At 47.6% G+C, this 25663-nt stretch overlaps 4 protein-coding genes; 3 read left to right on the forward strand and 1 right to left on the reverse strand.

Moving 5' to 3' along the window:
* Positions 1-7400: 7400 nt before the first annotated feature.
* Positions 7401-10038, forward strand: GSTUM_00001670001 (uncharacterized protein; the record flags this gene model as incomplete). XM_002835838.2 has 7 exons in its annotated part: positions 7401-7491; positions 7552-7600; positions 7698-7802; positions 7906-8046; positions 8107-8392; positions 8471-8832; positions 9097-10038. 7 exons carry the CDS (start codon positions 7401-7403, stop codon positions 9299-9301), a joined length of 1239 nt encoding a protein of 412 aa, XP_002835884.1. The 3' UTR covers positions 9302-10038.
* Positions 10039-14567: 4529 nt separating this feature from the next.
* GSTUM_00001671001 (uncharacterized protein) lies at positions 14568-17365 on the forward strand (the record flags this gene model as incomplete). XM_002835839.2 has 3 exons in its annotated part: positions 14568-15417; positions 15572-15889; positions 15952-17365. 3 exons carry the CDS (start codon positions 14568-14570, stop codon positions 16230-16232), a joined length of 1449 nt encoding a protein of 482 aa, XP_002835885.1. The 3' UTR covers positions 16233-17365.
* Positions 17366-17407: 42 nt separating this feature from the next.
* GSTUM_00001672001 (uncharacterized protein) lies at positions 17408-18511 on the reverse strand. XM_002835840.2 has 4 exons: positions 18245-18511; positions 17997-18188; positions 17745-17933; positions 17408-17670 (listed from the first exon to the last, which is right to left on the reverse strand). Exons 1-4 carry the CDS (start codon positions 18428-18430, stop codon positions 17542-17544), a joined length of 696 nt encoding a protein of 231 aa, XP_002835886.1. The 5' UTR covers positions 18431-18511; the 3' UTR covers positions 17408-17541.
* Positions 18512-20014: 1503 nt separating this feature from the next.
* On the forward strand, positions 20015-23890 carry GSTUM_00001673001 (uncharacterized protein). XM_002835841.2 has 6 exons: positions 20015-21158; positions 21210-21473; positions 21533-21727; positions 21779-22000; positions 22053-22272; positions 22322-23890. The coding sequence occupies exons 1-6, from the start codon at positions 20388-20390 to the stop codon at positions 23314-23316; spliced, it is 2667 nt and encodes an 888-aa protein (XP_002835887.1). The 5' UTR covers positions 20015-20387; the 3' UTR covers positions 23317-23890.
* Positions 23891-25663: the final 1773 nt, after the last annotated feature.

Here is a 25663-nt window from a genome sequence, read left to right on the forward strand (position 1 = left end):
CTCATATACTTGGAAAACATATAACAACACCAAAAAGATATCAGCAATATCATGGCGGCAATACAAGGATCAGGAATGAAGATCAAACCAATAAAATGCGAATTCCATAAGGAAGAAACAGAATACCTTAGATTTATCATCAATCGAAGTGGGGTCAAGGTCGACCCTGTTAAAACAGCAGCCATATGGGATTGGGCCAAATCAAACAACAAAACAGATGTCCAATGCTTTATGAGATTCTGCAACTTTTATCGAAGGTTCATAGAGGGGTTTAGCAGACTTGCAAAACCACTCTATAACCTAACGAAAAAAGACAAGAAATGGGAATGGGAAGAAATGGAACAAAAGGCATATGATGCAATACGAACACATCTAACATCGGCATCCATATTGGTCCATTTCAACCCAAACCGAAGGACAATGATTGAAACGGACGCCTCAAAATATGTATGCTCAGGTATACTATCGCAACAATGCGATGATGGAAAATGGAGGCCAGTGTCCTATTGATCCAAGACAATGACCCCCGCAGAGTGCAACTACGATGTTGCAAACAAAGAACTATTAGTAATAGTTCAAGCATTAAAAGAATGGAGAAGATACGTTTCAAACAACGACCATCCAGTCCGAGTTCTAACCGACCACAAGAACCTGGTGCCGTTCATGACTACGAAAGAACTGAACGACCACCAGATAAGATGGATGGAACACCTCAGCAAATACAACTTCAAAATTGAATACCGACCAGGCAAAGAAAGTGGAAAGCCAGATGCTCTCACAAGGATTGCAAGCGACAAACTACAAACGAAAGAAGACGAAAGGATCAAACAAAAAACACGGACCCTATTACCAAAAACCTACTTCGAGGTAATGGAGGTTATCCAATTCACATCAAAGGAAGAAAGAGGAATCAAGAACGCAAACAAGAAAGACAAAACAATCCAGGCAATAAGAGAAGCCTTAGAAGAAGGAAAAAAGGAGATGAAAGGAATTGCACTGGGGTTATGCCAATGGAAGGACAGAAATATGTGGTACGATGGAAAACAATAGATCCCGGAAGAAGAGGAGATAAGGACAGATATCATACGACAACACCACGATATCCGAACGGCAGAACACGGAGGAACGGCTAAAACCACAGAATTCATCACGAGGTCATTCTATTGGCCAGGACTGCGCGAAGATGTCAAACGATATGTCAAAAAGTGTGACATATGCCAGAGGACGAAAACGGCTAAACACGCACCATATGGATTACTAAAATCAAACGAAGTCCCCGAACAACCATGGGAAACAATTACTATGGATTTCATCACGGACCTACCAATATCGGAAAATTGCGATAGCACCTTGGTCGTGGTGGATCGCCTGACCAAAATGAGTCATTTCATTCCAGTTAGAAAAGACATCAACATGAGGGATTTTATACAAACATTCTTCCGGGGGGTCTTTCGACTTCACGGCCTTCCAAAGAATATCACTACCGATCGAGGAACACTATTCACATCGGGACTATGGAAGAAAGTAACCGGAGAAATGAGGATACAAAACAGAATGAGTATAGCGTTCCACCCACAAATGGATGGACAAATGGAACGGGTAAATGCGATACTCGAACAATATTTAAGGGCCTATGTCAACTATCAGCAAGATGATTAGTACAAACTGTTATCTATGGCCGAATTCGCATACAACAATGGAAAGCAAGAAACAATTGGCATGACACCCTTCTTCGCAAATTACGGACAACATCGACAAAGTCGGACCACATATCATACGATTAATAATGTGATACCGGATAAAACCGATATGGGGAAACTACACGAAACATTACAATACAAAATGAGTCAAGTACAACAACAACAGAAGGAACAATACGATAAGCACCGAAGACCAGATCCGAACATACGACCAGGAGATATGGTATGGCTAACACCACGCAATATTCATACAACACGACCATCAAAGAAATTGGACTACAAGAAAATAGGACCATTCCGGATACTGGAAAAAGTGGGCAGCCAAGTTTATAAACTCGACCTTCCCCCCTCAATGCGAATACACAATACATTCCACATCTCACTCCTCGAACTACACAGCGACAATAAGTTTCCTTCACAAACACTTATTCCTCCCCCTCCGATCGAATACGACCGAGAATCAGAATACGAGCTCGACGAAATAGTCGATTCCCACTTCTTCCACGATCACCTCCAATACCGAGCCAAGTGGACAGGATATTCTCCTGAACACGATAAAACTTGGTACTTCGCACACAACTTCGAAAACGCACAAGATGCCATCTCAACCTTCCACCAGCGATGCCCAGGCAAGCCCGGCCCAGGTGGCGATCACGTTCAACCAAGACAAAGGAGAGGGAAAGACTCCCGCGCTGTTGCAGCAACAAGAGGGCTGGAGCGATAGCTCCCGCCAAACCACACCTACCAGCCCCGAATACTCATTCATGGGGCCAACCAACCAAGAACTCAAGGAAAGGGAAAGACAAGCACAGCATAACGCCATGTCATGGACGGTATACTACGATGACGGTTGCCAAATACACTTTGGCGACAAGGAAGGCTCGGGATAGTTCCCGAGGGAATGTCGAAAGCGTGGCCCACGCCCAGACCACGTCCTAAAGCATTGGCAACAATACTTCAGAAATGGGTGCAGGATGCACAGGGCACAAAAAATATCTGCGAGATTTTACCCGCAGAAGGATGGAAGCCGAAAAGAGTTGGAAGGAGAAGATGCCAGAAAGGCATGGGCCGCGAGGACACGGTCCAAGGAGGGAGGGGCCCAAAATTCCTCGGCAGACACGGAACCGGATGTCAGGAGCCTACACAGGCAGATCCGGGGACTCCGAGAATACCTGGGCCAAGCTGAGGCCACAATTTCGGCAAACGACAAAACGATCGCGGAGCTTAGACAGCTGAACAAAAATCAGCGGCACACGATTGAGATGGCGAATCTGACTCTGGAATCGGTAAGGGTCAGATGGAGGATGGCAGAGGAAAAGTTCCACAAACTGAGAAGGACCATGCGCTCGGCAGGACAGGAACTATTGAAACTGGGAGAAAAAGCCTGATGGAACTCAGGCTTAGGAGGAGGGGAGCTAATATCACGAACGTGGCTTAGCAAGGAAAGAGTTTTCACGTAACACATGGTTATGAGTCACAGGTATGTTATTGTTTCACGCATATGACCCATTCGGGCTATATGATTAGTTATGTGTGGGATTTGTAATGCTTTCACACATGGCTCAAGTATGAGTCATGGGACATGCGCCTGACGAGTATGCCTTACGAGTGTGCCTTACGGGTAAGCCTTGCGCATATGATTTATGTTTCACACATGACCTCATTATGATGTCATGGGTTTCGTGCATATGACTCAATCGAGTCATATAACTTGTTTATTGCGTTATGATTGGTTTATGAGTTTCGCACATGTGACCACTTTAGGTCACATGACTAAAGGCGGGAAGAACACTATATAAGGAGGCCGATGCAGCTGAGGAAGATAGGTTCTTCACGCTTTGTTCTAAGTACTTTTCCTACTTATTACTTTAACGAATAGAAAACACCTTTACGATCTTTATCCTTACTGCAATCGTTATCATTACGCCGAGAAGTGCTCGTCACGAAGATGAGTTAGAGAAAGCTTACGATAGGCATTTCCGATAGAAGACAAAGGTCTTGTACTATCGGTAACGTAGGTAGAGGCCTGAAGCTATCGTAAGACATACAACGAAGGAGACAGAAGAGATAAGTATCATTCCCCGTCACCAAGAACTAACTATCTGAAAGGGGATCGTTACAGGTACTCCGGCCTGGCGTGGGATTCCACTTTGCTCTTTGTTAGAGCTGTTGTCCGAAGATTGATCTGCCTCAATATGATTTTGAACACAATTGCCAGTGTCTAAATCATGATTTGAGGCAGTCAATTGCGGTAAAGCCTGAGGTTCCAATTGGCACAATGATGGCATAGTTGAGGATCAGGCTCTCTCAGTCTCTCGTTTTGGTTTTGGCTGCCAGGCCTGCGATATGACAATGTTGCAAAAAGACTCTGAATGTGAGGTGAATATGGCTTTAGGGTGGATGGTGGCAATTGATTTTGCTACTACATTCTTGAAGAGGCGAGAATTCATGTATATAGATAGGGTATACACTCTAACCAATCAAAAAATAAGAAGCGTTCGCGGAATTTCTTTCAAAATCAACTTCAACCCCTCCCCCTTGTCATATAACTATGCCTTACGTAGTAAGATTCTCTGCCCCCTGCTGTTCGCGGTCTAACCCTGGCACCCGAGTACTTGTAGGATACAAGTGCAACAGCCCCATGATTCTCATCGGCATCGTCGTCGCTGAATTTCAAGGCCCATGATAAGGCCCATCATGGTAGAATACCCGATGTACCCGCAGTAAATAATGAAGAATGAAGAAAATACCGACGCTCCGGGATCCACACTTATAATACTATGCCGTCTATGAATATATATATGTCATCATCTAATTAACAATGGGAATTTTTTTTTTTTTTTTTTACCAACGATGTTTCCAAGGGAAAAAGAGAGAAAAATTCTGTCAGCGCCCACCCGTTGTCGGGTACTACGCCGGCATTCAAGAAAAAAAAAGTGTTTTTTCTTTGCTAGGCAGCTTGGCGTACGGACTAATTATGGTGTGGAGGGACTTGTACTCGAGTACAACAGATTTTTTTCCTTCAGAAACATGTTCATTACCTCGCTCGACGGATTTCCATTGTCTTAGATTCGATACTTTGAAGTTGATTTTCTTAATGGGGGGATGGGGGGATGGATGAGTGGACAGATGGATGGAATAGATCGGATAAACGAATGATTTGTTCAACGGTCATCTCGTTGCGATGAGGCTTTGGGTGGGACTATTCATACTCGGCGTAGTCATCTTTGACCCGACTGACTACAGCCTGCCTCACTGTACTCGTACTAGTACAGTACTCGTGCTCGAGTACCGGTACAATACTCGAGTATCTGTCTGTCCCTTCTGTCCATTCCGTCATGTTCACTTTGCCAGCCCAGACCAACCCAAGCAGCCAGCCAGCCAGCCAGAGGGCCTATTTCCCTTCCATAACCCTTTATACGCAGCAGTGGACGGATGGAATTGGACTTGTGGGGAATGGGTTGTAGTCTGCCTCAGGCAGGGTACGTATGTGGATTTTTCGGGCCAAGTAGTTGATTGTAAACAGGCCGCGGTGCGTACTTTGCACCTTTTTTTTCCTCCTTTTCTTTTTCTCCTTTCTTTCCATATTGTTATTTTTATCCCCAGGGTAGGCGAGGGACTGGAGGAGAAGGGGAAGAAGCATGGAAGGATAAAGGGAAAACGTGAAGAAGGCTGTGGAAGGAGCTATCATTGGTACAGTACCGTACCGGTACTGGTACAAGTACTTATGGAGGAACAAGTACTTATGGAGGACAGGGAATAGCGAGTTGCGACGGGGAGTGAGGGAGGAGGATAGCAACATAGCAACACTAACCCAAACTTACCTTTTGAGCTCGGGAGAAAGGAGGAATCAGAGGGGAGAGAGATGGGCCCCACGGGGACAGTAATTATCAATTGTTTATCTACATTTAATATCACGCTTCGAATAAAGTTTTTTTTCCTTCGGGGAGGGCGGTTTAGTTGGGCTAGTATCGTATTGTAATCATCTCGGCTTCGTTCTTCCGCTCCTTGGGTTATGGGATCCTTTTTGTGTGAGACGAGAATATCGTAGCGACGGCTAGCCCAAAAGCAAAAGTGTGTGCGTACATAGTCTAGCCAGGACTTTGTCACTGGTACCGGTATGATAGGTAGTTTACGACCTCATCCTCTCTCTCATACAGTACCTTCCATCCCCCGGTCCGGCCTTTTTCTCTTGTTTCCTCCGCACTTTTTTTTTTTTTTTTTCTTCTCGAAATTTATCCTTTTCCCCCTTCCTCTTCCTCTGCCACCCCCCCCCCTTCATTCTCTTTCATCTTTCCTGCTCATAGCCTTCTGCGGATTTTAAACGTTTGTTTGTCGTTTTTTGTTTCGCTGGTGTTATATTTTCCTGCTGTTAGGGTTCTTTTCCTTACGCTGCCACAAGAAAGAAAAGAGAGACAAGAAAAGCAAGAAGGAAGAAGAAAGAAGAGCGAGAGGAAACAAAAAAAAAAAAAAAAAGAGAGGGAATAGCTGTCCTGTCCTCTTGGGTTCTTACGCTTTTTAAACCTTTTTTTTTTCGCTATCCCGCATCGTACTTTTTTCTTTTCTTTTCTTTCCCCACTGAAACCCCCCCCGTTCAAGTTACATACCATTCCGGCCTGCTGTTGCCTGCGCATCTCAGCTCGTCTTTTATCGTCATCGCCTTGCAAGTCGATTCTCCTCAACCCACCAAGAGAAAACTTCCCCTCCTCTTTTTTTTCCCTCTCCTTCTTTCTCTAAAACCCCATCCCCTTCCTTGGTCGGCTCCCGCCACACTTCCAATCTTCACCCCTTCCGCGGCAAACCTAAGAAAAATTTGCCCGAACCCTCTTCGCGACCTTTTCTCATCACTACCACCACCACGGTCACCACCACCACACTTCTCGTTCGCTGCCATCCACCACCACCACCACCACTGACCATCCACAATCATCCCACCATCGCACACCCCCCTCAATCATCAAATTGCCCGCCACTGTTCGTGTCTCTCTTCCTCCTGTCCTCCTATCCTCCCTTCCCTCCCTTCTTTTTGTCCTTTCTTGTCTACCTCACTGATAACCCCCTTCGCTTCTTTCAATTTGTGTTGACTCGAAAGCAATTCTGGCGCAGTTCTCGTCTTTCGTTGTTGACGGTTTGGATTATCTGTCGACACCCTTACTTAAGAGCGATTTTTCTTGCCACATCCCTTGCGTCAATCACGACGGTGCAATTTTTCTGCAGTTGTACTTTTCTCGAGCCGGTTAACTCAAACGAAGGTATCTATTAATCCCCTCTCCTCTCAAATACAAGAAGATTGGTTCAGTTTTTTTTCATCCAATTCTTTTTACTGTCCCTCTGCTATAACCTTTCCCCCGTGTTTAATCCGTTTCTTTCCTCTCGTTCTATCATTAATCCTTTGCCTCCCCCGTCCTCTTCTACTCCCGTTAGTGTACTGTATGTTCGTTCGTCGCTCTTTCTAAACATTTCCCTTGAGTCGCTCGAGCCCTTTGATAGTTCTTCAATGGTATTTACTTTACGGCTCGATTAGCAGGTTTCGAAAATAATATCCTTTATTGCCTCCCTTTTTTCTTTTAAAAAGCGATCTCTTTTTTTTTTTGGCGCCAGAGCCAGAAGTTTCCTCGATCCGACCTCAACAGAAAACAACCGGCCCATCGCATCGTTTTTACGCTTTTTTTCTGTCTTTTTCAAGGTTGAACGAACAACATGTCATTTCAATACGATTACCCGCAGCAGCAGCAACAGCAAGGCTCTGCCTCGCCAACTGGTGCCTCCGCTGGCGGGCCACCTCCTACTGGTCAAGCCGTTCCACAACAAGCCTCTGCTTCTCCTGTTCCATATCCTAATAATTCTGCAGCAGGCTCTTCTAATGGTGCTGCTGGTAGCGATGCTAAGACGACTTTGTGGTATGTTTGATGTTGAACCATATTGCCTCGGACCCGATATGGGGAATTGCTCGGGTAATGTCTAGGTGTTTACGGTTAACTAACTCCTGCCTTGTAGGATGGGTGAGCTCGAACCGTGGATTGATGAGGCGTTTGTTAGAAATGTTTGGTATCAATTGGGCGAAGGAGTTAATGTTAAGATGATTCGCGACAAGTTTTCTGGGTACGCGTTTCTCCTTCCAGCTGCTGAATAGTTTTTTATTTTTTTTCCCTTGATCGTTATAAATTTTGCTTTTGTCGGGATCACTAACATTATATTTTATTAGTAATGCTGGTTATTGTTTTGTTGATTTCAGCAGTCCCGCTGCGGCTGCCAAAGCGTTGACGCTCAATGCCACCCCTATTCCCGGGAGTAGCCGTCCTTTCAAATTGAACTGGGCCTCGGGAGGGGGTCTTGCTGACAGACGGTATGTACTATACTTTTATTGGTTTGCATTTTTCACATTAACTAATTAAATTCCATGCAGCGACGATCGCGGACCTGAGTACTCCATTTTTGTTGGTGACCTTGGACCTGAGGTTAATGAATATGTCCTCGTTTCGTTATTTCAATCAAGATTCCCGTCTTGCAAGTCGGCAAAGATTATGACGGATCCCGTGAGTGGGATGTCTCGTGGCTATGGGTTTGTTAGGTTCTCGGATGAGATGGATCAGCAACGTGCTTTGACTGAGATGCAAGGCGTGTACTGTGGTAATCGTCCCATGCGTATCTCCACCGCGACTCCTAAGAACAAGAGCGCTACTGGTGGTCCCGTCATGCCCGGAGCACCCGGTCCCGTTGGTATGTACTCTATGGGAGCTCCCCCCATGGGTTATTACGGTGCCCCGCAGCCGATGAACCAATTTACCGATCCTAACAACACCACTGTTTTTGTCGGTGGACTTTCTGGATATGTTACCGAAGATGAGCTCCGCTCGTTCTTCCAAGGCTTTGGAGAAATCACCTATGTTAAGATTCCTCCGGGTAAGGGTTGTGGGTTTGTTCAATTTGTCCAGAGACATGCGGCCGAGATGGCAATCAACCAGATGCAGGGATATCCTATTGGGAACTCAAGGGTTAGATTGAGTTGGGGACGGAGCCAAAACAACTCTGGGCCCGCGGGCACTCCTTATAGGCCTGCTCCTCCTCCGCCCGTCTATCCGTCGATGGGCATCGCTCCTCAACATCACTATGCGTCTTTTGCGCCTTTAAAGTAGTTACACTCTTTCTTTAAACTCTTTTATAGTTCGATGTATCTATTACACGTTACTCTTTTTCTCCCCTTTACATATCCCCCCCTTAGACCTTTTGATTTTGATTTCTCCATTTTCCCAGCAAGACCATTCTTGTCCAATATCCCATCAGGGCATTTCTTGTATCAAGGCACTTTTTTCTTTTCTTTCTAATGTGTGACGATTTTGGAGTATGGCTGTTCGATTTTGTTTGCTGATTTATTTGCGCCTTGCCTTTTCTGTAGTCCTCATGCTGCACACATGCACCCGCCTCCTCAACCGGGCCAAATGCCACCGCCAGGACCACCGGGCGCAATCCCTGGACCGACTGATCCCACGGAACCTCTCGATATGCAGCGCATGAATACGATGTACTTGGCCGCGAAGGATGGCAGAATGGACCGTCTCGAGGCCGACTCTCGTGGATACCATTCTGTCTATGCTGCCTAAAGACCAAGGCCTATTTTGATATTGCTTTTCTTCTCTTTTGTCTTTTCTTTTTTGAGGGGACCATAACCAAAACCGAGGGGAAGAAAAATAAATACAGAAAAAAAACCACAACCAATAATTGGAATGAAATGTTGTCATCGGCAAGGGAAGGTTAGGAAATGGAATTCATGCGAGGGAAAGGAAAGGAAATGTGATGGATGGTGTTGGGAGTGTTGATAGCTACATCTGGCGTTGCGCAAAAAAATGTTTTGGCTTTTTTCTTTCTTTTCCTACCGTTTTTCTTTCCCTTGTTTCTTCTTTGTCGAACTTTCTCTTTTTACTTCCCTGTCACAATTCTCGATTAAAAGGGCTCTTTTATCATCTTCATCACCGGCTTTGTTGGTTTGGTCTGATTTAGTTTGGCTGCGTTGGTTTTCCTTTCCTCTTTTTTAAAAAATGGTAGTCCTTTTTTCTTCTATTTCGTAGCTGGGTTGTTTTGCCCTCCTTCCTCTTTTTATCTATCTCTTCTCCTTGGGGATTACTTCACTTCACTTATTGTTGGGTTCTATCTGCTTATCTACTGTGCCCTTGATCTGATTTTGATTGGATTTGATTTTGATCGACTTCTTGAGTACGGTGTCTGAGGAAATTTAAAAATTCCGGGTTTTTTTATATCTTTTTTCTTCTCATTTTCATTCATGGGCTTTTGATCTTGATTTTGCTATTACTGGTAGTTTTCAAAAATTTCGTTAACTTTACTTTTTAACCCTTTTCCCATCTAAATGAGTGGTAAGTTAGGTCAGCCTATTTATTTATTTGCTCGACGATGGATAGTGATGCATGGATGAGTGTGCGTTGTTTTATTCCTTCCTTACCACCATCTACGCATCTAGTTTTTAGCAGAAGCGAGCGTGCTGATTTTACTGCCTCGATGGGGGGGGGGGGGTTTATGGGAGGTAAACTGTGCTTTTACATAACCGGTATTTAGGAGTTTTTTGTTTTTGTTAGGGGAGAAAATGGCTTGTTTCAGTCTGTTTTGATTGGTTAGCTTGGTTCTATATATCCCGTATGATAGTATGATTAGTACAGTGGGTGGAAGCTGTTCTATGATGCGGTATAATACTACTGCTTAAGCTATGGTATCTTGGGCTTGTTCCGTGGGCCGAGCAGTCTGTGATGAGCTATTAGTCCTTATATCATACATGTACTCGGGTATCACCTGGTATATATACTGTACTGTACTCGTATGATACCATCGTCGAGTATGGGTGCCCAGCACTCGAAATCACCCCCCCTCAGATTGCTTTCCCCATTCAAGAAACGGCGACGGCGACGACGACGAGCTCTTCTCTTCCTTCCCCAATCCCTACGTATTCATCCAGTTACCTTCCTTCCTTCCTTTCAAATTTTAATTTTTTTTCTTTCTTTTTTTTCTTTTCATCATCGAGAATTGAACTCACGTCGTATCATCACGTGGAGCTTCGTTCGTTCCTCTCGCCCGGGTCCGGATGACAGGTAACACTGCGGCGCACGCGGACCACCTTATCATACAGCTCTTGCATGTGCGAGTTGAGCGGTGATGGGTGTGTGGGTGGGAAGTCATGGGGTGTCACTCGTGCGTGGTTTTTTTTTATGATACTCTTTTTTTTTTTTGGGTGGGGGGGGGGGAGGGAAGGGAATTTTGAGCGCTGATGGCTCGCGGCGGATATTATTAACAGCACTGAGTTTCACTTGTTGGGATCCCTTTTAGTGTCTACTTGTGCCGGCTTATTATTGGAGCCTTTCCGATGGGGTCGGAGCTTATGGGGTGTGTGTGAAGGCCCGTAAAGAGAGAAGTGATAAAGGTGAAGTGGCTGGATGGGCGGTGAGCTGGGTGCCCGATACCGAGTTTGGTGGGGTTCCTGTGAGATGAGGGGTGGAAGTAGGTATCGTAGATATCGTAGATGTTTTCCGGGGAATGGTTGCGTTTACCCGCAGACCGATTATAGTATACCTTCTTCGTATGGTACTACTGTACTTGATGGATGGGTGATGGGTTTTCTGCTTTTATGGTGTGTGTTATGAGTATCACGCTTCAGCAGTGGTATGATAGTGACTCCTTTTTTTTCCTTTTTTTTTGCTGTGAATTACGTATCTCCACCCTCATCGTAATCGCACTTCAAACTTTGGCTTTTGACTTCTGAAGGGTTATTGAAATCTACTTGCTTGCTTTCTGGGATGAGTTTGTTTAAAACTTCGGATTGAGAAAGGAGACTACTACTGCTTCAAGAAGAAGAATCATACTCAAGGAGATAAACGGAACAAGACAAACATAGAGGAAATCATTGGTGCGTAGGAATGCATAATATGTAACTATTAGTCTACGACGTATGCGTTCCCATGAGACCACAGTATTAAGGCAGCACTGACAGCGCAGTATGAATGTCCTGGTTACGCAGAAAGCGATGATAGGATAAAAAATAAATAAGGTGACATTAGGTCCTCATTCTAGTACCTCATTGACAAAGCCGTTCCGGAAATACAATTATCATACCCGATCCATGGATCCATGCGCTCTTGTCCCAACCAACCGGTGTGTGCCGCTGCCGAGTGATTATCTATGGTTGCCATGGGGGGGGATCCTCCCCTCACTTCCAATCAACCAACCAACCGATCAGGTCAGTCCTATCCACCGCACAAGCACTTGTCATATCAGCATAATTCCACTCTACCAACTCGACCTAAAAACCCGCACCAAAGTGCAGGGTTATGCATCCCATCCCCAACCCCGCTGGTATATTTCAGATCCCAGCGCTAACCAAGTTGTGATAAGTGAATAAATAAATAAAGAGTATAGTAAGATCAGGCCGCCGCCCCGAGGCCTCACGGCCGCTCACTCGTAGCTGGAATAAGCGTACCGGCGTTGGGGGGGGGGGTTGCGGGGATGTGTGTATGTATGATATGTATGTTTCCGGCTGGGCGTGTTTGACGTGTGGGAGTTGCGCAATCGGTCGGTCGGTTGGTCGGTTGGTGTACTGTGTGGGTGGGACATTGGTTTCTCTGTACTGTACTGTACTCGTACTGTACTCGAGTACTAGTAGTAGCGTGGTGTGAGCACATGGGAATTTTTTTTTGGGGGGTGTCGGTGCGGCCGAGGGGAGTACTTTAGATTCCGCTGGGAGGTACCAGCTGCGTCCGCAACGCTCCCGCACCCTTTCGGGTGCTACGAGTCCTTGGAAATGCTTCGATAGCCCTCTATCATTCTGTAAGAAACGAGTTGTGATGAGAGTTTTACAATGTCCACAGAGGGCATATCCGAGGGTGGTTATCTAACCTCTATTGTTAATAGATGCCGGTCATTGTTCTTGGGGTGCGATATGAGAAATTTACGGATGTGCATGTACTGTACTGTACAGTACAGTTCTGTATTCGTGGGAGGGGCTGGTTGATCTGATCCCATGCCTGCCGGTCACATAATACAGTAGGTAATTACCGCAAGTGATCAGCCGGGCGCCCACTCCTTCCCTCCATTTTCCTCCCGGAGAAATCTCATCACGGGAGAGTCGGGGGATCGGTGCGGGAGGGAGGAATGGAAAAAAGGGTGCGGGGTGCGGGGTGGAGCATACTCGAATTACCCATCCTTGAACACCCTTCCTTAGCCAAAGTTGGCAGGAGGGAGGTTGAAGAAGAGTTGCACTTCAGCTAGGTTAAGTTAGAGGAGGTTCTCGAAACGTGAGACCTACAATTGGGTTCTCGTATAAGGCTAGCCGGGAAGTGGGGTCTCGCGGGTAACCCCCGATTCGCTCCTGCGATTGGGGTGATGTTATGTGATGGAATGTGCTAGTGCCGACTGCTCACCCCCAGGCCTCCGAGTAAAAAAAAAGACCCTCCTCCGTCACTATCAGGGAGCCGGAATATCGTGGGATAAAGCAGCTATAATATAAGGCACGACCAAAGCTCTACGTACATATCTACTCGAGTACGCCTAACTTAAGACATGGACCTAGAGAACTCTCGCCACGGGAGATGGCGTGTTCTCTCTCCCGCAACGAAAAGCGCTAAGGCGTATTGCGGCAGCGGTGGTGGTGTGCTAGCATGGGGTCGCGGGGTCGCATAATCTAGTATCATAATCGTGAGGCGCTATCCTCGTGTTGTGGCGTCGTGATGTGATTGTATGATGGTGATGTGGGTTTCCGTCGGGAATTTGGTTAATCAGTTTCGGGTTCCGGATTCCCTGCTATGGGTGGCGCCGGCGCCGGCGGGGGTGGTATGACGTTTCCATAAGTTATTGGAGCCTGAGGAAATATTTGGCGTTCTTTGTGAGGTGCAGATACTTGCTGAGGGAGCAGGCCTTAGTAAATCCTGGGCTCAAACGGAAGGTTAGACATTCTGGGCCACGCCATTCTGAAGGCCTTACGGGGAGTTGGTATAATATGGTCCATGACGCTGTAGCTTAGACGAAGTAGAGAAATGCTCGAGAGCCCATACAAGTAGTGGAATCCCGTGATTCAGCTTCAGCTCCGAGAGTATACTGCACGAGCAGCTGAACTCCCGGTCTCAAGAATTTCCAGCTCCGGACAGTTCTGCCCGGGCAGGCAGGAGTCTTGGTAGTCACTTTATTGGCCCCTGAGACGGAATAGGATATCAGACAAATATCCCACACCGACGATCGGGAGTTGTTCCAGAAGTTTTGAGATGTGCAGCCACCTTTGTTGATAGGCAATTGGCGCAATCATATTGAGGTACTTTTTTTCTTCTTCCAATATACGAGCGGGCACTCGGTATCGGTAGTCAGGATAGGGACGGGGGAATAATTCAGAAGGGAGGTTGCGGACCTTTTGTTTTGCTTTTCTTCTGCCTCAATGCAGGAGGGAAAAGGCTTTTTCAACAATTTCAGGCCTCCCACGCCAAGATTTTGGTCTCTGACAGGCGCAGATCGTGCTCGCTAACCTGGAGTGCTGGATTCCAGTGTATGAGTCTTAAATCAACATCCACCCTAACGATGAAAGGGCTGGGCTGGAGTCCTGAAGAAGACACCCCACCCTCCTCCCCCTTACAAGCAAAAAATCTGGGAAAGAACATCTTGGGGTTTTGGCTATCAGGCACGGCATCTCTTCAAAAATTAAGCCCTATCCTATCGTGCCTTCCCCTTTATCAGTTCTAGCTACTGTTATACAGTCAGGGAGAGGAAAAAGCGAAGCTCACATTCCCTCCACCCGTCCATCCATCCACCCCCCCTCCCAACTAGTGGAGTACTTTTATTTTATTTTATTTTATTTTTCTCCTCCTCGTCGCAGCACGGCCAACCATGGCCCCAGAAGCCTCAGAAACCGGGTCACCATTATTGTCTCCCGAACACAGCCCTCCCTTCCATACGCCGCTTATGGAATCGGCCTCTGATCCTATGGATCTGGGTGCTATTCCGCTGCAGCCGCTGGATCAGGAGGATGAGGCTCCGTTAACATCATCAGATCTCTCGTCCTCACCTCCCCTCCCCCCTAATGCAAACTATGCGAACTACACAAGTGGAAGCCCATGGGCGGATAAGCCTGTGGTGCCGATATTGGAGCCTGTTGATGCTTATCTTGCATCGAACCGCGCCGAATATTTGGACAAAGACCCCAACGAAAAGGCGAAGGCCAGCTCGGAGGCGCCAGATGAAGAGGGAGATGAGGAAGATGAAGAAGATTTGTTGTTGGAAACTGGACAGGATGGAAGTAGTAACACTCGTGGCGAAGGGGATAAAAGGGGAAGAAGAGAGACAAACGAAGCCCCCCCGCCAAAGGGCAAACGCAAGAGGCGCAACAATGCGGAGAGTAAGGAGACTAGGGAACCTGGACAGCCAATCCTTCTCACAACATCAATTACTACTACCTATGCGAAGGACCTCTATGAGCTCTGCCAGTCCCATGTCCGCTTAGTCCCGCTCTTCACCTTCGAGCAGAATAAGCCGCAGGAGTTTACTGTTGTTTTAAAGTTGGTTGGACCCCTTGAGTCTAAGGAGATTGTGGTCGACGGAATATTCCCATCAAAACGGCATGCAAAGGAAGCGGCCGCAGCATTGGGTATCGAATACGTTCGCGATCTGCCTAAGGATGGATCGTCACGGTTATTCACTATGGACCAAGAACCGGAGAATTGGGTTGGCTTGTTGAGCGGTATTTTCACTTCACCCCTCTTTGGATAACTACATTCCCTTCGCCTTCGCCTCCATCCTCACCCTCACCCTCACCCTCACCCTCACCCCCTCCTTCTCGCACTACATATACACATGTGTACAAAATGCAAATTATGGAGACTAAACGAAACCAGACATGTGCAACGGAAAGCAGATTCGGCCCCAATACACCGACTATGCTACTCCCGGCGCCGGTTATTCCTGCGAAATAAGACTGGGTGCGGAATTCGGATTCCCGGGCGTGGAGTGTATGGTCTTTGGGGATAAACATCGCGCCTTCAAAAACAAGAAGAGTGCGAAGATCGCCGCGGCCAAGGAAGCCATTTTGTGGATTCGCGAACAGGCACCTCCAGGAACTCCTGTTAATGGCCGGACTCCCAGGGCAGCTGCAAGCGGTCCCGAAGGCGTAGTAGATATTCCAGAGGGTACACCTACGGCCCAGATTGTTAATCGTTTGTCCCCCCACCACCTTAATTGACCCTTTCACACACTCGCTAACTAGCCAAAAAAAAAGTTATCTGCCCAAAACTAGGTTTCACCTCCCCGGAGTACATCTTCCATGCCGATCCCCACGCTCCTGGTCTATACGACGTGGACGCAGTGATTAAGCGTCCAAAAGGTCCACGTCCAGCCAAAATTGGTCCGATCCGCAGTGTCTTTGGCAAGAAGAAGGCTCGTGACGAAATCGCTACTTGTGTACTCCGCTGGCTCCGCAAGGAGGCAGAAAAGCAGGGACTCAAGATTGTTGAGCATGATGAGGTTAATGGTGCCCGGGAGGATTATAGCTCTTCTTAGCCATTTGGCCACTACTTGACTTGGTTATTTTGTGGTTTGGGGGAGAAACAGCAATTGATGGAAAAAAGTCTGGGGAAAAATTTTTAGTCTTGTTTCCGGTTCGGTTAGTTCGATGAGTTCTCCCTCCTTTTTGTCTGTCCTTTTCTGCCTATCATAATCGAATCCACTATCTCTTCCCCCCATCCCCCTCTTCTTTTAATAGCTTCTCATGGAATCCTCACTATTCTTCCATCCTCTTTTTTCTTCTTCCATTTTCTCCTTCATCTACTGTATCTCATTCACATTTCCGTTATCATTTTCATCCACAAACTTCTCATTCATTCCAAAACCCCCCACAGATAACCCGCGGAAGATGTATCATCAAGTCTAGCACGTCTAGACTTGATCTATGGGTTTATTCATCTATCTCCTGTATCTATCCATTATACCTACCCACCTACCCATGCCTTTCTATTTATGGTAGCGTCGGTGCATCGGTTTTCTTCTTCCTACCTCCATCTATCTACCCATCTATCCACCCATCTATCTATTCACCCCAATACCTTACCTCCCGCTACTCTGTTAAATTCCGCGATATCACAGTAATAGTTTGGGTGTGATAACCTTTCCTGCAAATTGTAAGCTGTACTTGTATTGCAGAGGTTCGCTTTTGATTGATTGATTGATTGATGCGTGCATGGGGTGGGCGTAAGACTCTTTTTGTTTTCCTCACTTTTTCTTTCTTTTTCTTTCTTTTTCTTTTTTTTTGGAACCAAGGTTGGAAGTGAGATTAGGGTATGTCCTATCAGGTCAATTTACCCGGTTTCTATCTAAAAATTTTGGCCATCTCTTTCTTTTTTTTTTACCTTATTCTATTTTGGTTTGTTGGTTCTTTTTGGACGTGGGGGTTCGGTTGGGCGGGTGTGGGCGCTGGCGTTGACGGACGGACAGAAAACACCACAAAGGCTACGATAATTGGGTGTTTTCATGTTTTGATTTTGAAAAAAACTGTAGATGTCACAATTTTCTCTTTCCTTATATATATACACCCAAGGGGAGTTTTTCTCTCTTTCGGTTGGGTTGGGTCTGTGTAAGCGGGGTCTGAGGGAAGAAAAAAAATCTTAGTACGGTACTGTCCCGAACAAGACAAAAAAGAGTAGTATGGATGGAATTGAATAAGGTGACAAGGCTATAAGTATGGTTTAGAGTATCGGGTACTGGCTCATCGATTTTTGGTCAGATGGGAGTGGGGGTGGTAAGCTGACGTATCGGTGAAGCCGAAAGTACAGTGCGATGACAATTTCAAAGCATAGGACATGATATGAACGGACTAAACTGGCAAGAGGTGGCAGCCAAGCAGTCCCCTCCCACCCCAACCAGCTCGAGGCGTGATCTCCAAGTTGACATTCTGCCAGACGCCGTCGTTGTCACGGCGGGAGACGAGGACTTTTAGAACTCTCTGTCAAGATATTAGAAAAGATCCAAGCCAGCAATCCGCCCATCCCCCAATACAGTAAGAAGTATCATACTCACCCCCTCAAACTTCTTAACCTCCCCAGAAACCCTCCCCAAAGCATCCTGCCCACCTCCTCCGGAAGTTCCATCCAGAGCCCCGACACAACCAAACCTCTTAACCAGATCACCGACCCTGACCCCGGCGACGCCCGCGGGACCGGCGGGCTCGACGGTATTAACCCTAGCAAACGGCGCCTCGATTATTCCCTCCGCAACCCCACTCCCACTCCCACCGCCACCGCCACCGTCACCACCACTAGCGGTGGGGACGGGAGCATCGGGAAGAGAGGCAGAAAGCGCATGCAACCCATGCAACCCCCTCTCGATCTCAGCCGTAAGCGCTTTATAGTCGTTCCGTAGGGGAATGATGCGAGCACGGGTGAGGCGGATCTGTGCAACGTCGATGTCATCCCTGGGGTAGCCATCGAACGTAGTCAAGGGGGTGGTCATCGTTACGCCGTGCTGCGAAGTGTGAGTTGGTGAGGGGTGTGTGAAGCGGGGGGGTGTGGGGGAGGTACGGAGTCTAGGACACTTCCGAGAGCCTTTAGTTCCGCTTCTAGCGCGTCGCGGCGGGACATTAGTGCCATTAGAGAGGCTTTGGAGGACTCTAGGGTTTTGGGGGGGTCCGCTGGGGAGATGGCTTCATTGCCGTCGGTGGAGGAGGGGATGGTGGGGGTGTGGATGTCCATTGTCCGGAGGCCCATGTATGGTAGCTTGTTGTCCTTTGTCGATGATGATGGCGGCTTGTTGTGGGCGTTCGATGTTTGCGATGCCGAGGTGGATGCTGATGGCGATGAAGCGTAAGGACAGCAGAGGACTCCCTCTCGTGTGAGGTTTGTTTTCCCGGCCACGATGGGATGGTGTATTTATCAGCACGGGTGTGTGGTACATTCGTGGGATTGGGGGAGAGTGGTTCCCGCTTTCGGAATAGTCAATTCTTGGCATGTAACCCCAGCTCGGGAGATCGACCCAGCCGCAGGATTTGGGAAGATTTTCGTTTAGGAAAGTTGCCCTGGGTTCGTTCGTTGTTTTTTATTTTTCATTTTTCATTTTTTTATGGGGGATCTGCAGTAATATTTTTTTTATTCATTATTTTTTTGCCCAATGGGTAACTTATATTATTTATTGTTATGATAATATTATTATTATCATTCTTTCCTGTCGGATTATTTCTTCCTCTTTTCTAGAATGCAGAATGATGATATCCTTTGCGTTGGGATGGTTGGGATGGATGGTGGCGGTGATTTCGGTAACTCGTTTCCATTCGTTGCTGTTGTGGAACAACGCAGCAGGAACCTGAAGAGGGAGAGATTCCCTTTGTTGGAACCAAGTGTTCCATCATATCGTAGCTCCAGCCAGTGTATGATATGATATGCCGTTTCCTGCACGTGTCGTGGTTGGGTGGACGCAGTGCTCCCCGATCTGTTACCGTTCCTCAGCCAGTCTGATACTGGTTCGGTGCGTTTCGGTGTGTCCACGGACTCTCTCTCTTCCACTGCGGTGACATCCCTACTGTATGAATACAATATGCGGACTGACGGACATCTTGTCCCTTTCCTTCCTTCCCCATGTTTTGTAGTAATTATGACGAAAGAAACCTTGGTGCACACATGCTGTCTCTGATCAATATCTCCATAGGCCGTGTTTGGCCTTTGCCAGCCACACTGCCTATTACAAGTAACTATACCCTACGGCAGCAAAGGCACTCTTCTTCTCTTGGGTGTAGCTTCCTCCTCCCAGTCCCCTCTCTCTGACCACTACCACCTCTCACCCCTCTCAATCCTGCTTCTCACCCTCCCCGCCTTATGGCGCCTACTCCTGTGGGATGGGTGAGTTATCGTAGTGACGCTGCCGGTAGGCCAGTCCGTCCATTCTTGTGTCTGATATTGGTAGCCTTTTATTCTCCCTCCTCTTCCCTTTTCATCACCTTCCCCCGTGCGCGTCTGATCCATTTCGGGCACTCTCTCCATTCGCGATTGCTGGATTGATCGCTCGCTTGCTTATTATACCCGTCTGTCTTGCCCTTGTGTCCTGTCCGTCTCTCTTTGCTCTGCCCCTTCCACACCTCCCTTTTTCTTTTCTTTTTTTTTTTTTTACCTTCCCCTCCCTCTTCCCTTTCCTCCCCTTCCCTATCTCATCCCGTTCGTCCTCGCTCGTCGTCTCCCTTTAAGAGTAGACTGCTTCGGCAGAGGCTGTCTCTCTCCCGCAGTTCCTCTCTCCACTTCTACTCTCCCCTCCCCTCCCTCCTTGTCATCCCTACCACCCCCTAATTTGGGGACTCGTGGTGCCAATTTTCTGGTGCTTGCTTGACTTGCCCGGATTTTGGTCATATTTTCTCCCTTCTTTTTCCCACAATTCGATTTTTATCTCTGGAGACGAAATTAGAAGTGGATAAAAATCCCTTCTTTACTTTTTCTTGGGCTTCTCTTCCAATTGTGTGGGCTGAATTTAGTTTTAGCGTCCGCAATACGTGCGCCTTTCAGCCAGCTTGAATTGGTGCTTCTAGCTCTCTATACCATACCTTTTACAGTATCATAGTTCATCGTGCCTTCTCCTGCCGTCTTGTCTTTTCTTCCCTTTCCTTTTCCTTTCCTTCTTTTTCCATTCTTTTTTTTCTTTTCCTTCACAAACTTGCTTTGTGCTTCGGTTTGCTTGATTGCTATGGCTCTTTCAGCATTGCCACGACCAGCCAGTGACAATGACTCGCTCTACTTTATGGAATCGAGCTCCAACTACTGGCATGTTGGTCAGTCCTTCTCCCCAGAGATTAAGGAGAGGGTCTCCACGAATTACAATTCCTCCTTGCTCACCGGATTGCCCATGTTATCCACGTCGCAGTCTCCCACCATTCCCCGGGAGGCATCACTCATGTCCATACGGGAGGAATTCCTGCAGATCCCGGGGCCCAATTCGTTTGTCAATTCGGTTGATGGAGGTGACGACAAGAGCTTAAGTGGGAGTTTGATTTCCAATGGCTCGATAGGGACCATGGAGACGGCTCCCCAATTTCCGGGCTCGCCACGTGAGCCCTCGGTAGCCTTCGCGCCTAGTGATACGAAGGAGCTACCTTGCGGTGCTCCTGGATTCCAGAAATGGCTAAAGTCGCTCTGCTGTAGGCGACTCTCTCTTCGGCCCAATGTTCACACGCCTTTTCAAGGAGACGACCCCGATGACGACGACTGGGCCGCCTCTATTTTTTCTCTAGGAATGGGCGACGAGGCAGATTCTTCCAGCTTCAAATTTGTAACAGCAGCCAAGACCGCTTCCATCACGTTTGCATCTATGTCCCTGGAAGATGAGTCCCCAAAGAGGAAGAACTCTGTCGCTTTGGACAGTGATACAATCGCAAGGATGAGGGATCGCAAATGCGCATTGGAGGAATTGATCAATACCGAGGAATACTATATTGCTGACCTCAAGGTTTTGGTTAATGTGGGTTTTTCTTGGTTCCATCAAAGGTACTGATGCGCTAACCTTTGGTAGCTCTACATGTCTATTCTCAATGATTGCGAGGGAATTCCTGCGGATATCAGGGACGCCATTACACGTAATATCTCTGAGATCCTATGTCTTCATGAGAAGCTGTTGGAGGAGATATTTCATGCACTCCCTGCAGCATCCCATCAAATTCAGACGTACAAGGGGAGGAGTTTTGACGTGGGCTCGCAAGCTGACGAATTTACGGGAAGCAATGTTTTGGCCAATCCCATGGCTGCTGCAAAAGTGGCCATGGTTTTTGATAGAATGGTGGGTGGCCGAATTTCTTATTTTTTTTCGTTGATATGCGAATCTGACTTGCCCTGCAGATCAGGGGCTTTTTTGTCTATGAAGAGTATTGTGCCAAATACGAGCTTGTTTGTGAGAAATTCAAGGAATTCCGTGGCTCTTCGTGGTCCCTGCGGGAAAGGGGATGTGAAACGCTTGCTGGTGCTATTAGCTCACAAGACAACAGAGAGGAGTATGGGAAACGAGCATTAGCACTGGCTGACATGCTGGTCAAGGTATGCACTGCGCACGAAGTCCATGCTCGGTAAAAGCGCTAATGTTTCCAGCCCATCCAACGGATCTGCAAATACCCGTTGCTGTTTGCTGAAATTGTAAAGTGCACGCCCGCCATGGATTGTCCCGAATCGAACCAATTGCTGGATAAGGTTCGCTTTCGGCTGGAGGAGGCTGCACACCAGATCAATCTGGCCGCTGTTAATGGACCGAAGATACGTGATAGAATGGAGAAGACGTGGCTTCTGCAGGATCGCCTCAATTTCAAATACAAGGTTAGCCCGGCGAGAGCCGCTTACTTGGGTATAGTGGTGCTGACTTGTTTAGCCCGACTGTTCCATTCGCCTTCTTGGCCAGATTTTCCTGTGTGGTGCGTTACATGTGGCATGGCAGGGGCCAACGATTCCAGTCGGAGAATATATGGCTTGTCTACTTTACAAGTCTTACCTTTTACTCGCTAGGGTACCAAAATCTGGTGGTACTTATGATGTCAAATTCGCAATATCCCTTGGAACTGCCCGAATGGAGGAGGCGAACCAGGGGCAAGGTATTCTTCACGTGATCTTTGACTTAGGTGCTCTATTAACGCTGATCAGGGTTGAATTGCTATTCTGCACTTTTTTCGTGGAAAATCATATTTGAGGCTGGACATCGGATTTATGAAGTGCTTCTGAGCGCTTGCTCGGCGACTGAAGAGGAGGTATGGCGGAATAGGATCGCCGAATGCATCGCTGAAGAGAGTAAGGATTATGACGAATATAGTTCGGCAAAGTCGAGTATAATTCCTGTGGTCATCTCTGATATGAGGTCTCTTGGCCATGTATTCGGACGACCTGGGACTCTGGCCAGAAGGCAGTCGTTACACCGTCCTAGGAGCACACCGCTGCCAAAGTCGGATGTTATTATCATTAACAATACTCATGCACTTTCGGAGGTGATTGGGCCGAAATCGACGTCGGGTCTGAGCAGGAGTGCTTCAGTACTCCATGCAGGCCAGATGACTGTCTTATCGCCCAAGCGCACCGAGAGGAATCGCATAGAGCTGAAGTTAACAGATGTCTGGACGAGGGATCAATTGGCTTATGGATTGATGGCAAGCGGGGGTGTCCGAAGGAGGGACGCAAGCAATTTAATGAAGAGGTTATCAGCAGCGAGTCTAGTCAGTAGTGCTAGAAAGTCTATGCATAGTCTGCACATGTCTAGCAGCTCATCAGAGGCATCGTGGACCCAATCGTGGGATATTGCAGGGGACGCGGATCCGGGGATATTAATGGGAGTGCCATTGAATGCGACGGATAGAGCCCGGACTCCAAATAGCCATCCACACGGGGTAGGCAGAAGGGGCTATACACTTTCCAGGGCGTTCTCCTTCTCAGGAAGGTCAAACGATTTAAAGAGCGTTCTGAGAAGGAGCGGGAGCTCAAGCCTGGAATCAAAATCCGAAGAGGCACTGAAGGGGAGTGCGAACGCCGCTGCCGAGGAATTAAAACCGGCGGAAGTGTGCATCTCCGTTAGTGGCCCTGACGAGGGAGCGCGACGGAAAAGGAGGAGTCTTCGTCCTCGTCGCCTACGAGGGCTAGGCTTGGACTAATGATGTCTTCGACACCGTGCGCTGTCCCGTCTGAATTCATGAGAAAGAAGCATCGCATCGCTATCATTTCCAAGAGGGTTGAAGGGGCTTGAACCCCTTTCTCTCTTGATTGACCCATTCATTCATTCGTTCATTTTATTCGTTTTTTCATTAATGCTTTCTTAGCCCCTCCTTCGCTTAGTAATTGTCTCTTCTATTCCCTTTTTTGTCTCCCATTTTCAAGTCTACACTACATTCATTGGGCGGTTCCCGCGTTTTTATCATTCGTGTTTTTGTTTGGCTGTTTTTTCCCTTTCTCTCGGTTATGCTATTTGTAAACGGATTACGAACGGTTATTGTATTATTGTTTTGGGCGCCTGTTCAGGAATGGGGTTGGTGTGGTTACTTGGTTGGTTCACCGGTGTCCCGGAGTTTTAGTTTTTTTCTCCCGTGGCTTAATTTTATTTACAGATTTCCCTTTCCCCTTTTATTTTTCTTCTATACGGTGCTTTTTATTATCCGATCCGTTCATTGATAGGTTTGTGTATACATACAAGTACATACATCTGGGTATATCATGGTTTCTCACTCGGAATGGTGGTTGGTGAAGTTGTTGATGCGAAATCCGGCGATACAAGAGGTCCATACTGGAATCCATGCATGCTAGCAATGGCGGGGTAAGTGGGGTGCGATATTATAAGTGTGGTTCTGGAAAGGAGAGTGCCGGCGCTCCACTCGTTGCGTAACGTAGCCGAATCCTACCTCCCCCACCCAAAGGAAGAAAAAAAGGGTAAAGGTCCAGAGAGAAACTGTACTCCTGATCACTACCGCCTCATGGCATCGCCCGTGTACTCGGCCCTGGGGTAGTACTGGTGATGTATATTATCCTATGATGAATGAATGAGTGTGATTGGTTCATACCGACTGACTGGCTAAATGCCGGCTTTCCGCCTCTAATATATCACGATGGAACTACAAACCGCTACCGCTACTACTGCGCTTTAATCGTCGTAGTTGTGAGATACTTTTGTAGCTTGGTGCCGGTAGCTAGGCATTGAAGAAGGAAGGAGGAGGGAGGAAGAAATTGAATTTCATCATCTTACAAACGAATTTACAATGATATCCATTCGTTCCCCACCGCCACCGATTCCCCTCCTTCCCCATCTAAAATCTGGCATGTCTCAACCCATTCATGAATCGACAACAAATCCTACCACAACCCTTCACTCGCGCCTCATCGTGAAACATCGCAAACGTACAAAACCCCAACTTCAGAATCCCACACGACTGCGAAGGAGAAGCGGGTGTACGCCAACCGGGACTCCAACTGTGCAAGCTCCTGAACGGACTTGCTCGCTAGGTCTGGCGTTAGTAGGAAGTCCCAGGCTTTTTGCGAGAATATGAGCGCTGTGCCTGGCATTGTGCCGGTTTCGTCGGCTAGGGATGGTAGCTATTTCATTAGCTTGATGGAAGGGGGATATGCGCGGGGAGGGGGGGCACTATGGATGGATTTGGCCACCAGGCGCAGACGCATTGTTGGCTATTAGTGGTACTGGTGTATGCGCACACATGTGTATTTGGTGCGGAGGTGTATACGCAATTCCCACCACTATTGTGCCACCCACAACCTCACCATCAGTATGGAATACCAAATCAGGGCAGTAGCAGTAGCAGTAGTAACAAACCAGGATCCTAAAAACAGCATATTCCGCTTAAACAGCAGCACCAGCTCCACACCCACAAGCACCAACGATAGATACCCCGAAATCACGACTCCCTCACCCTTAACCCGCTCCCGCGATTTTGCCCTCGAGCTCGCGTGAGCCGAGAACTCCGCCAGCGTGAACAGTAGCTTCACACCCGCCGCCGGCCACGCCACCGGGGGTAACTGAAGCCGCGTGTGCGGGTACTCCTTTAATAGGTGCTGGCGTAGGCCAGCACCCTTCGGAGAGGATACCGGCAGTGCGAGGAGGGTGGATCATCGCGTTAGGCTTATTTGGATGGCGCCGTTGAACATGCTCACCTTCGCTGATGTGATGTAGAGTGCTGTGCTGAAGGGGGCCCACCCTGCGGAGCTGGCTGCGGTTGCGGTGGGGCCCCAAAGGGTCAGTGTCCCTTCAGCCGTTGAGTCCAGGATTTGGATACGTAGGGAAGGGACAGAGGTTCCGGTTGTTGCGGTTGTTGTTCGGGGGGATCGCTGTGGGGATTATGTTAGCCCAGTAGCATAGAATGGGAGGAAAGGGGGTGGGGGGGAGGTATCGTACGGATTTGATGCAGACCAGCACGCCCACTGCTGCTACTGCTGCGGTCGTGTTAGTGGAAGTCGGGGTATGGCCGACCCTTTCGGAATATGCTTTTAGTGGGATTA

The sequence above is a fragment of the Tuber melanosporum genome, assembly GCF_000151645.1.
Source record: "Tuber melanosporum whole genome shotgun sequence assembly, scaffold_119, strain Mel28".
NCBI lineage: Eukaryota > Fungi > Ascomycota > Pezizomycetes > Pezizales > Tuberaceae > Tuber > Tuber melanosporum.

What these genes read in the sequence shown, in the direction of transcription:
- GSTUM_00001672001 (XM_002835840.2), bottom strand. Translation starts at nt 18,430, where the DNA reads ATGGGCCTCCGGACAATGGACATCCACACCCCCACCATCCCCTCCTCC. An exon ending in CCTCTCTTCCCGATGCTCCC is followed by an intron (nt 17,934 to 17,996) that starts GTCCCCACCGCT and finishes GGGGTTGCGGAG; the next exon opens with GGAATAATCGAGGCGCCGTT. An exon ending in AGGTTAAGAAGTTTGAGGGG is followed by an intron (nt 17,671 to 17,744) that starts GTGAGTATGATA and finishes ATATCTTGACAG; the next exon opens with AGAGTTCTAAAAGTCCTCGT.
- GSTUM_00001673001 (XM_002835841.2), top strand. Translation starts at nt 20,388, where the DNA reads ATGGCTCTTTCAGCATTGCCACGACCAGCCAGTGACAATGACTCGCTC. An exon ending in TGGCTGACATGCTGGTCAAG is followed by an intron (nt 21,728 to 21,778) that starts GTATGCACTGCG and finishes TAATGTTTCCAG; the next exon opens with CCCATCCAACGGATCTGCAA. An exon ending in GGAGGCGAACCAGGGGCAAG is followed by an intron (nt 22,273 to 22,321) that starts GTATTCTTCACG and finishes AACGCTGATCAG; the next exon opens with GGTTGAATTGCTATTCTGCA.